Source organism: Dendrobates tinctorius, unplaced genomic scaffold (assembly GCF_039654945.1).
Source record: "Dendrobates tinctorius isolate UK_male_01 unplaced genomic scaffold, ASM3965494v1 ptg000211l, whole genome shotgun sequence".
NCBI classification, from domain to species: Eukaryota; Metazoa; Chordata; class Amphibia; order Anura; family Dendrobatidae; genus Dendrobates; species Dendrobates tinctorius.
The window spans coordinates 15026010-15038312 of record NW_027361878.1 but is presented as its reverse complement, the minus strand read 5'-3'; the positions used below and the strand labels follow the sequence as shown (position 1 = coordinate 15038312).

General features: G+C 49.8%; 1 protein-coding gene across 1 annotated transcript in view; it reads left to right on the top strand.

The window, feature by feature from the left end:
- Positions 1-12303, top strand: part of ATG2A (autophagy related 2A) — a 212600-nt gene that overhangs the window by 129157 nt on the left and 71140 nt on the right. The window contains exons 23-24 of the mRNA XM_073554473.1: positions 2101-2181; positions 10511-10617. Coding sequence (XP_073410574.1) covers positions 2101-2181; positions 10511-10617 — 188 coding nt within the window. The remainder of the gene's footprint in view (positions 1-2100; positions 2182-10510; positions 10618-12303) is intronic.

Below are 12303 nucleotides of genomic sequence, written 5' to 3'. Positions count from 1 at the left end.
TCACCAGCCCTCCCCTGACTGCACCTAACTAGAGGGCATGCTGCCCCCTCCATTACCCCAGACCCGTGTGCAGGTGCTCAGCCAGAACCACCCTACAGTGGATCCCCTTTCTGCAGATAATACCGCCATATAGTTCACACATAATACCGCGATATACTTCACACATAACACCACCATATACTTCACACATAATACCACCATATACTTCACACACATCGCTATATAGTTCACACGTAATATCGCCATATACTTCACTCATAATACCGCCATGTACTTCACACAAAATACCGCCATATAGTTCACACATAATATAGCCATATAGATCACACATAATTTCACCATATAGATCATACACAATACCACCATGTAGATCACACATAAAACCAGCAGGCTGACTGCAGCACAGAGTATTTCAGGAGAGCAGTATCACACGGGATAGGATTAGATATACGGCTCAGCAGACAGTATCACACAGGAGAGGATTAGACACATGGCTCAGCAGTCAGTATCACACAGGACAGGATTAGATACACGGCTCAGTAGTCAGTATCACACAGGATAGGATTAGATATATGGCTCAGCAGACAGTATCACACAGGAGAGGATTAGATACACAGCTCAGCAGACAGTATCACTCAGGAGAGGATTAGATACATGGCTCAGCAGTCAGTATCACACAGGGTAGGATTAGATACACGGCTCAGCAGTCAGTATCACACAGGGTAGGATTAGATACACGGCTCAGCAGTCAGTATCACACAGGGTAGGATTAGATATACGGCTCAGCAGACAGTATCACACAGGATAGGATTAGATACACGGCTCAGCATTCAGTATCACACAGGAGAGGATTAGATACACGGCTCAGCAGTGAGTATCACACGGGAGGATTAGATACATGGCTCAGCAGTCAGGATCACACTGGAGAGGATTAGATACACGGTTCAGCAGACAGTATCACACAGGAGAGAATTAGATACACGGCTCAGCAGACAGTATCACACAGGACAGTATTACAGATATGCCCACACTGGTGTAACTGCCCCCCCCCCCATACACTAGATTATGGGCTGTATATGTCACTGTCCTCCTCAGACAGCCATAAAAGCTGTCATAAAAGCATAGGTGTCAGATCACCGGAGATCACTGGGGCTGTGTGTGAGTGAGGAGGCGGAGACAGAGCAGGAGGACAGTGGAGCTGGAGCAGGAAGCACAGTGCCAAGCCTGGAGTAAGCAGGACAGAGGAGCATAGAGGCAAGTCACCCGCACTTGCCACTCTCCATCCTTCTCTCCTCTGCTGACCACCTTCTCCATATCTACAGCCTCTCCTCACAACACAGGACCCGTTATGCCACAAGTGGTCCTGTGATGGAGGGTAAGTGGAGCTCAGCAGATAGCACTGGGCTACAGTAAAATGGCGCCCAGCCACACCTACAGCAGTGAATTGTGCAGCCCACAGGGGAGTGCCCAGTTCACTGCTAATGAGGCTGCAATGTTAGAGATGGGGTCGGGAACCGACTACTGTCTTCTATGTCCAGGGACGGCCATATTTGCAGACTGTACGAGTCCTCCACAGATCTGCAAATCAAGATGGCAGCGCCCAGTGGCTACATTAAAACATTATTACAACATGTTTTGTTCCTTTTTTTTTTTTTTTTTAAATAGTATAAAATTGCGGCACCTTCCCTTTAATTCCAGTTCTAGGTTTTCTGTCACATACAAACTGTGGGTTCTCATTACAAAATCACAAGATGAAAGCATACAGTTTTTCATTATTTTAGATGTCCAGGATATGTAAGAAATTAAATGGCCAGGATTGACGGTACCTCTGATTCCTGTCATTTTGGCGGAGTGCAGACTGTACAATACAGCTGGCACCCATAAATAATAAGGTGGGCAATGCTTTTGAGAATTAAATTATGTCTTAAAATAATACATCTCAAGGCGGCGGGGTGAAACTGGAGTTGTGTGAGAATACATAGAAAAGCAGCACATTTAGATGACAACGTTTGTAGCGTGTCAAAGTAAAAAATTAATTTTGGAAATCTGTCTTTAAGGACTCATTATCTAACTATACATTTGTCTTGTTTTTTTTTGCAGGAGTTCCTGGTGGCTCTGAGACTAGATGGCACTACACTACGTCACCACATGGCACTACCAAATCAGAGCTGGCACAGTCAAGTGAGTATTTTCATTCTATATAGTGACAGCTTTAAAGATGTTGGGACAAAAGTCTCCGGTCATTTTAAAAGTTACTGCAAATTTTTGTCCTAAGTGTCACAGGGTCCTTCTCCGATATCACACAATCAACAGAGCGAGGAAGTGTGAACAATGCCAAGACCTTTATTATGGGCAAAACTAAAAGGTCCATAAACAATCCACCACACTGAGGATACAATAGTCCAGAACACGAATGCAGCTCAGTAACAGGATGAATTTCCAAGGAGATGAGAGTCCAATAATGCAGGAGACAGAGGATAAAATGGGTCCATATGCTTCCCCTTCTCTCTGACGTGCCGTCTTCACACGATCATCACCACACACGGTCTGACTTGTCCAGCCCCTGTCCTCCCCAGCCCCCTCTTTATATCCAGGAGTAGTCAGACGGGTTGGGGTGGTTTTCAGGCCTCCCAGACGTGACAAAGGAGCCTTGGGGATTAGACACTACAGGGGGTCATCAAGAGACATAGATACAGTCAGGCTGCAGACATACAAGACAACAAGAAAAACACTTTGAAAATCAGTGAAATATACACAAGATGATATCCACATAACATATCACACCATCACACTAAGACTGGACAATACCCTAAAGGACCACCATACACGGTATATGAAAACTGGTCAAGGAACGATCATTGATCATTGTCACCAATACACATCACAGCCAATTGGCCAATATTGGATTTTTTACTGTTGGTGATGCAGCCAGTGCTGATTATCGACCCAAAAAAAAAATTCAACATGCTCAACCATTGTTTTTGAACAAGTATGAAAGTTTGTTTGTTAATCAAAGTAAACCAGCAATGATCATTCTTTATGGGAAAAATGACCCTAGTCATACCTAATGTGTATGGTCTTTCTTTTTGCCCAACAGCGATCTTTACCAACCCTCAATAGTTATGCACTCTTGGGTAAACTGAGCATCCATGTGTTCTCCAATTGCTCATGTGGAAAAGCTCCTGCCCAACTCCTCTGGTGGTAGCTTATCTCCTGGAAAAGCCCAAAAATTTGTGTCTTCAATTCAGAATGCCTGAACCTTATCACCATAGACTTCATGCATTGGGAAGTCAGGTGGTCCCCATTTACCGTATTTTTCGGACCATAAGACGCACTTTTTTCCCCCAAAGTTTTTGGGAAAGTGGGTGGTGCGTCTTATGGTTGCAATATACTTACATCTGTCCATGGCTGGTGCGGGTGCCGCGGGGCTCTGTGGTGCGGTGGTGGCAGCGGGCTGTGCTCCGGTGCAGGGGTAGCGGCTCTCTGTGCTCCGTGGGGGGCTCCACCAGCATTTCCTCGAAGCCCGGAGGCCCCCGCACATCCGTTGCTGGCTGCTGCCATGTTGCTGTGGCCTCTGGGAACATGGACGCCAGGAAGATGGCCGCCGGTCCGGGGACGGCGCATGCGCAGGTTCAGATCTCGTCCCAAGATCTCGGGAGACGAGATTCAAATCTTGGCAACGAGATCTCGTCCCCCAATATTCTCGGGACGAGATCTGAGCCTGCGCATGCGTCGTCCCCGGACCGGCGGCCATCTTCCCGGCGTCCATGTTCCCGGAGGCCACGTAACATGGCAGCAGCCAGCAACGGATGTGCGGGGGCCTCCGGGCTTCGAGGAAATGCCGGCGGAGCCGCCGCCCCTGCACCGGAGCACAGCCTGCCGCCACCCTCACCCCACAGAGCCCACCTGCCCCAGCCCACCTGCCCCAGCCCACCTGCCCAGCCCAGCCCAGCTGCCCCAGCACAGAGCTGCCGCCACCACATCAGCCTGGACCACTGAATGACCCCTGTGACCACTCCTCCACCTGTGCCGGATCCCTTCCCAGGTAAGCTGAATTCGGACCGTAAGACGGACCCCCATTTGACACATTATTTTTTTCCCTGGAAAAAAAAAAAATGTGTCAAATGGGGGTCCGTCTTATGGTCCGAAAAATACAGTATATTAGATGGTCTGCCACGCCCACCAAAATCAGTTATTTGTCCCATTTTCCTCTGCTTTTGGGAGATTTGGCCTGGGATAATTTATAGACAATTTTTATTATCACATATTGTGATATTTGATTTATTTTTAAATATAAAAAATGTTTATCTTCCTTATCAAATTGGAAGCATAGTGTCGCTTTAATTTAGTTCTATAAAGCTTAATAATACTTCAAGAGTTTGACCCTCTGTCCATTTGGGCCCCAACCCACCCTGAAGATATCACTACTCTTCTTCCTAGCTGCGGTGACGGTTTCATGACTCCATTAGCGTCTGCACTGATTAATGAAATTACCAGTAGTATGTTTATTATTTTCTTGCTCGTTTTTCTCCTTCGACTCATTGGGGGACACAGAGACTGTGGGTGTGTGCTTCTGCCGTCTGGAGGCTGACACTAAGTATACAAAAAAAGAGTTAGCTCCTCCTCCGCCGCATACACCCTCGCCCCCAGACCGGGCGTAACTCAGTTTTTGCTTAGTGTCTGATGGAGGCACACGCAGTCTGGAGCTCCAGACTAGATTTTTTTTTTTTTTTGGTCTCTTTCTATGAAGATAAGATAGGGGAGACGGATCCTATAGAGAGGGTCCGATCTCCCCAAATCATCAACGGGCGACCACGTGTGAGTAGCCCTCCACGTGTTTTCTCTCCCGCACCGAGGGACACATCTGGGACTTTTCCCCAGACAACCATTTTTCTTTGTTATTTTTCTAAAGAGGTGGCAACGCATCCTGATAAGAGGATTCGGTTCCCCATGAACCCCAGCGGGCGAGCACGTGTGAGTGATCCTCCACGTTGTTACTCTCCTGCAACGTGGGAATGCATTAATGCCCCTACCACCCCTAGGTAGGAGACCAGGGGTGGTTCTGGAGGCGCAGGTGTGCCAAGGGAGCGAAGCGTCGAAGACTGGTGCAGTAGCCTCCCCCTCCCGGCCCAGGGATGGGGTTGAGAGCACCACAAGCCCACGGCGCAGAAGTCACAGGGGGGAGGCCCGGCTCACCTCTCTTGTTGATGGGCGTGGAGTGTGGCCAGAGCCCCGTCGGCGGCCGCGGCCCCCGCTGTATGGTGAGGCCCGAGATTCCGCCCGCCCGCCGGCCGACTTCCGGGGGTAGCCGGAAGCCCCGCCCACTAACTTCCGGGGGCGGAGAGCGGCGGGCGCGCTCAGTTACCGGGGAGCTCCCGCCCTCCTCCCTCGAACGCCGCACGGGCAGTGTGGCCAGAAGCCCCGTCGGCGGCCGCGGTCCCCGCTGTATGGGGAGGTCCGGAGTTCCGCGCGCCCACCCGCCGACTTCCGGGGGTAGCCGGAAGTCCCGCCCACTAACTTCCGGGGGCGGAGAGCGGCGGGCGCGCACAGTTACCGGGGAGCTCCGCCCCCCTCCCCCTCCTCATTTCCTCGCGAAGTGCGGCCGGAAGCCGCCGCCTATCTCCCGGAGTGCGCCGCAAGTGCCCCGGCGAGTAACGCCGCACGCCCCGTGGAAGAGACGCAAGGTGGACATTACCGGTGGGTGAGTGCAACCCCGTTTCGAGTGCCGCACTAGTGGTCAAGGAAGGGGTTATCCTCCTACCCTACCCTGCAATATGTCTGGCAAGGGGAAAGCTCATTCTTTCCTATATGCTGTTTGCGTTTCCTGTGGGGTCAGGCTGCCTAAGGCGCAGCCGGATAAATTTTGTGAAGCCTGCGAGTCGGAGCGAGCCCAGGAGCCCCCCATTGTTGCAGAGCCCAGAAGTCAGGACCCCCCAGAATGGGCGGTGTCTTTATCACACTCTATGATGTCCCTTACAAGGGCAATTGAGTCTCTTCGAGGCCCGGGCAGGGACAAGGATGGTGGTCTGCCAGCGGAAGACAGCTCGTCCACGTCTCAGGACCCTCCGACCGTTAGAGGCCGCTCCAGCACCAGACAAGCTCATAGCAAAAGAGCTCGTTCCCCGTCGGCCGGACCCTCTGGGGCTTCGGCGGCGGGTATTAGGGCATCTCGTTCCCCGTCGCCGAGCTCGGGAAGCGAGCAGGATGAGGGCGAGGAGTAGGGAGAGGAGTCCTGGAATCCAGAAAGCCTGGGATACCAAGACTCGCTGGACAGCCTCATTGAGGCAGTCAACCAGACATTAGAGATCGAGGACGATGTGTCCACGGCCTCAGGTCACAAGGTCTCCTTCAAGAAGACCAGGCGACCGCATAGAAGGTTTGCCACGCATCCGGAGTTCGAGGAGCTAGTCCAGAAACATAGGGAACACCCGGATAAGCGTTTTGCAATGCAAAAAGCGCTGCAAGCAAAGTATCCGTTTCCTCCTGAACTCCATAAAGGATGGGTGGAGTCGCCAGTAGTGGACCCACCGGTATCACGTTTGGCGTCAAGATCGCTATTGTCGATACCCAGCGGTTCTTCTATCAAGGACCCAACTGATCGCCTTATAGAGGGGCTTGCCCGCTCAGTGTATGAGGCAGCGGGGTCGGCCCTGGCCCCCTCCTTTGCGGCTACTTGGGTGGCTAAGGCCATGGTTTCATGGGCGGACGCTCTGCATAATGCCCTCCAAGACAGAGATCTGCCTGCGGAGGTCTTGGAGGTTACAAATCAGATATCAGGGGCAAGTGATTTTCTCGTCAGCGCCTCTCTGGACGCGGCCGAGTGTTTAGCTGTGGCAGCAGCAAATGCAATCGCCGTTAGGCGAGCATTATGGCTGAGATTGTGGAAAGCGGATTCTATCTCCAAAAAATCCTTGACCTCATTGCCTTTTCAGGGCAATCGGTTGTTCGGTGAGAAGCTTGATAAGCTTATCTCAGAAGCCACGGGGGGGAGGAGTAGTTTCCTCCCGCAGCAGAGGACTTGGCCAGCATTCAGGCAGACACAAAGGCGTTTTCGGCCCTTTCATAACCCCTGGAGGGGGACTTCGGCCAGAGCATCCACCTCCGCAAATGATGGTCAGATTAGGGGAAGGCAAATCTCTTACAGAGCCAATCCGCTGGGCAGAGGCCGAGGCCGTTTGCCCAGAACGAGGGGGGCCAGATCCCAAAAGCCTCCAGCAAAATGACTCGAGGCACTTCGTACCTACGGACGACAGGGTGGGCGGACGCCTACTAAGGTTCAGCCACGTTTGGGTCGCAGTGGCACGCGACGCTTGGGTGGCAGAACTGATATCGTCCGGGTACAAGATAGAGTTTGTCGGACTCCCGCCACGGCGATTCTTTCATTCCCGGTTTTCCGGAACAGTATCGCAGGCAGAGGGTTTGTCACAGGCCATAATGACGCTACGGCGCAACGGGGTCATTGTCCCAGTGCCGAAAAGCGAAGAGGCACAAGGTTTTTACTCCAACCTGTTTTCGGTCCCCAAAAAAGACGGGACAGTAAGGCCAGTACTAGATCTAAAAATCCTGAACAAATTCATCAGAGTCAGGCGGTTCCGGATGGAATCCCTCCGTTCGGTCATTGCAGCCATGGATCCAGGGGAGTTCCTGGCCTCGATCGATGTGCAGGATGCATATCTGCACATTCCGATTTTTCCTCCACACCAGAGGTTCCTGCGTTTTGCGATCGGAGGGCGACATTTTCAATTTGTTGCTCTGCCCTTCGGTCTGGCCACTGCTCCCAGAGTCTTTACGAAGATAATGGCGGTGGTTATGGCCATCCTGCATGCTCGGGGCATAACGGTACTACCTTACCTGGACGACCTGTTGGTAAAGGGGCCGTCGTTTCAGGCGTGCCAGGAGAATGTCAGTATCACGCTGGATACCCTGGCCCGTCTAGGCTGGTTGATCAATCGGAGCAAGTCGTCCTTGGTTCCAGCCCAAAGAATCGTGTTCCTAGGCATGATTTTCGACACCTCCCGGGGGCTGGTGATCCTCCCTCAGGACAAGGCGCGAAAAATCAAGCAAGGAGTACGGAACCTTCTGGTGCAAGTTGTCTCCGCTGGTCCGACATTCACTCCGGTGGTGGACTCGCGACTCGTCCCTGGTCCAGGGGAAACCTTTTCCCCCGGAGCAGTGGTTGGTGGTGTCGACCGATGCAAGCCTGCATGGTTGGGGAGCAGTTTTCCAGAGTCACACAGCTCAGGGGCGGTGGTCCATTCAGGAGATAATTCTCCCGATCAACATTCTGGAGATACGGGCAATACGATTGGCCCTACAACATTTCCAGTGTTTCCTGAGACACCGGCCGGTGCGCATTCAGTCAGACAATGCTACAGCAGTAGCATATGTCAACCATCAAGGGGGCACGCGCAGCCAGGCAGCCATGCGCGAGGTCGGGCTGGTACTGCGTTGGGCAGAGAAGAACCGCGTGGTAATTTCAGCGGTGCACATTCCGGGAGTCGAAAACTGGGCGGCAGATTTTCTCAGCCGACAGAGGGTCGCGGCAGGGGAATGGTCCCTGCACCCCGTGGTTTTTCAACAGATCTGCCAACGGTGGGGGACACCGGACGTGGACCTTATGGCATCCAGAGAGAACGCCAAAGTACAAAGGTTCGTCGCTCGATCCCTCGACCCGCAGGCAATCGCAGCAGACGCTCTGGTGCTTCCGTGGAGCCAGTTTCGTCTCCCGTACTTGTTCCCCCCGCTACCTCTGCTTCCAAGAGTCATCAGGAAGTTAAGGAGAGAGAAGGTTCCAGCAATTCTGCTGGCCCCAGACTGGCCTCGGCGGGCCTGGTATGCAGATCTGGTTCAGCTAGTGGTGGACGTACCCTGGCGTCTCCCAGATCGGCCGGACTTGCTGTCCCAGGGGCCGATCTACCATCCGAACTTAGGGGCCCTGTGTTTGACGGCGTGGCCATTGAATCTTGGCTGTTAACACAGGCAGGATTCAGGCGCGATGTGGTAGCCACGATGGTGAGTGCCCGAAAGCCTTCTTCGGCGAGAGTATATCATCGGACTTGGGAAGTTTTTTTCCGTTGGTGTAGGGATCGCGGAGTGGCTCCTCTGGTTTTTTCGATCCCCAACGTACTGGCTTTTCTGCAGGCAGGGCTGGACGCAGGATTGGCTCCGAGTTCGCTCAGAACGCAGATCTCGGCTCTGTCGGTGCTTTTCCAACGAAAGGTCGCTTCGGTCTGGCAGGTTAGGACGTTTATGCAGGGGGTCGCACATTTAGTACCCCCCTATAAGGCGCCGACGGAATCATGGGACCTGAACTTGGTGCTCAGGGCCCTTCAGGAGGCTCCTTTCGAACCGTTACAAGAGGTTTCCTTACCTTACCTGTCCAGGAAGGTCGTTTTTCTGGTAGCTATTACGTCTATTAGGCGGGTTTCGGAATTGGCGGCTTTATCTTGTAAACCGCCGTTCCTGACCTTTTATAAGGATAAGGTAGTTTTAAGGCCAGCTCCTCCCTTCTTGCCGAAGGTTGTCTCTGCATTCCATATCAACGAAGACATTGTCTTACCCTCGTTTTGCCCGGCACCGGTGCACAGGGTAGAAAAGGCATTGCACACCTTGGATCTGGTAAGAGCTCTTAGGAGGTATGTGACAAGGACAGCTCCTTTCCGCCGGACAGACTCTCTATTCGTGATCCCAGAAGGGCGGCGGAAGGGGCTCGCTGCGTCCAAAGCGACTTTGGCCAGATGGGTTCGCCTGACGATCCAAGAATCTTATGAAATTAGTGGCACGCCGGTTCCGGCAGGGATCAAGGCACACTCGGCTCGAGCAGTGGGTGCCTCATGGGCACTGCGACACCAAGCTTCAGCGGAACAGGTGTGCAAAGCAGCTACCTGGTCCAGCTTGCATACGTTTGTCAAACATTATAACGTACATACCCAGGCATCCTCGGATGCAAGCCTGGGAAGAAAGATTCTCCAGGCAGCAGTTGCGCACCTCTAATCAGGGGCGCAAAATAGCATGGATTGGGTGAGCTAAGATCCCGCCCAGGGACTGCTTTAGAACGTCCCACAGTCTCTGTGTCCCCCAATGAGTCGAAGGAGAAACATGGATTTTTGTGAGTACTCACCGTAAAATCCTTTTCTCCGAGACGCTCATTGGGGGACACAGCACCCACCCTACTAGCCAGTTGGCTTTTGCTTATTTTGAGTTATCAAATCCTTATGTAAGGATCAGGGTGGTCCCTTTTCCAGACGTATAATTTCTTGCCTGAATTTAAGGCGCGTTCTCCTACTGCTTATGCACTAAACTGAGTTACGCCCGGTCTGGGGGCGAGGGTGTATGCGGCGGAGGAGGAGCTAACTCTTTTTTTGTATACTTAGTGTCAGCCTCCAGACGGCAGAAGCACACACCCACAGTCTCTGTGTCCCCCAATGAGCGTCTCGGAGAAAAGTATTTTACGGTGAGTACTCACAAAAATCCATGTTTTCCTCCTATAATTTTCTCTCTCTGTCTTCAGATCATGGATTTTCTAGATGTAGTTGATGATCCCATTTTAGGCTACAGACCCCCAGCTGTCATCACTGTACTGCACACCCATCTCTTTAGCTGTGCCGTGGATTACAGGTAATAAATACTTAAATTGTATGCTATTAATTGTATACAATTTTATATACATATAAAATATTAAGCGCATTGTCATTTCCATGACTTATCTTGTACTATTCCAGCTGGATTTATACACCAAAACGGTGTTCACTTTTCTGCCCGCTGCAACTGCAACCAGTTGGCTGCTTGTAGACAAACAGATCAATTATATCTTAGTTCAAGCCATATAATCAGTGCAATGATCTGTCCTGCAGTGCATTCTGGAAACGTTAGTTCATCTTACATATCATTATCGTACAGTGCTTTTAGAGTAACCATCATTTTAACTTTATTTCAATAGTACGCGTGAAAATAAGCAACGTTGTAATATATCAGACTTGCCTATGACTGAAACAAAAAAAGGAAGCATCCTGTAGCTCCATAGCATGCAAACCTGAAATATGAAAAATGAATTTCATTACTGCATTAGAATTATAAAAAATTGAGAAAGCTTAGCGCATAAAATGGCCAATTTATGTGTACCAGGAAGCCACGTTAAGTCTTTTCTCGTTTTCCAGGAACCTAACCTAATGCCGATCCTCACTTAGTCTTCATCTGTATGGGAACCTATGTAAATCCTCTCCTTAGACTGAAATCTACAGTTGTGGCCAAAAGTATTGACACCCCTGCAATTCTGTCAGATAATACTCAGTTTCTTCCTGAAAATGATTGCAAACACAAATTCTTTGGTATTATTATCTTCATTTAATTTGTCTTAAATGAAAAAACACAAAAGAGAATGAAGCAAAAAGCAAAACATTGATCATTTCACACAAAACTCCAAAAATGGGACAGACAAAAGTATTGGCACCCTCAGCCTAATACTTGGTTGCACAACCTTTAGCCAAAATAACTGCGACCAACCACTTCCGGTAACCATCAATGAGTTTCTTACATTGCTCTGCTGGAATTTTAGACCATTCTTCTTTGGCAAACTGCTCCAGGTCCCTGATATTTGAAGGGTGCCTTCTCCAAACTGCCATTTTTAGATCTCTCCACAGGTGTTCTATGGGATTCAGGTCTGGACTCATTGCTGGCCACCTTAGAAGTCTCCAGTGCTTTCTCTCAAACCATTTTCTAGTGCTTTTTGAAGTGTGTTTTGGGTCATTGTCCTGCAGGAAGACCCATGACCTCTGAGGGAGACCCAGCTTTCTCACACTGGGCCCTAAATTATGCTGCAAAATTTGTTGGGGAAAGGAAACTACCATGTGATGTACATGAACCACAAATTAATAATTGTGTAGATGTAAATAGGAAAAATCCAAAAAATATATGAAAAAGATAATGTTTATTATTATGGATTCAGGCACAATATACAACAAAATATAAAAGACAAAATAATAATAAAATGTGGCACAAAAGACACCTCGATGTATTAGTAATTACATGCTTAGATATTGTTACCACTGCAACGGAAAATATATCATATGGTAGGGAACAAAATTGTATAGTAATCCCCAATGGAGCAGCAGAAAAAATACATACAAATGTACAGATATACGTGTGAAAAAATAAATAAATGGAAGAAAAATAAAAAAATTAAAAATATTGTGAAGAGGTGCACAATGAAAAAATGTCAAATATAAAACACTGTACAATAATTGTGATAATATATATGATATTAATATGTGTAGATAATAAAATAAAAAAGTGTGAAAAAAATGA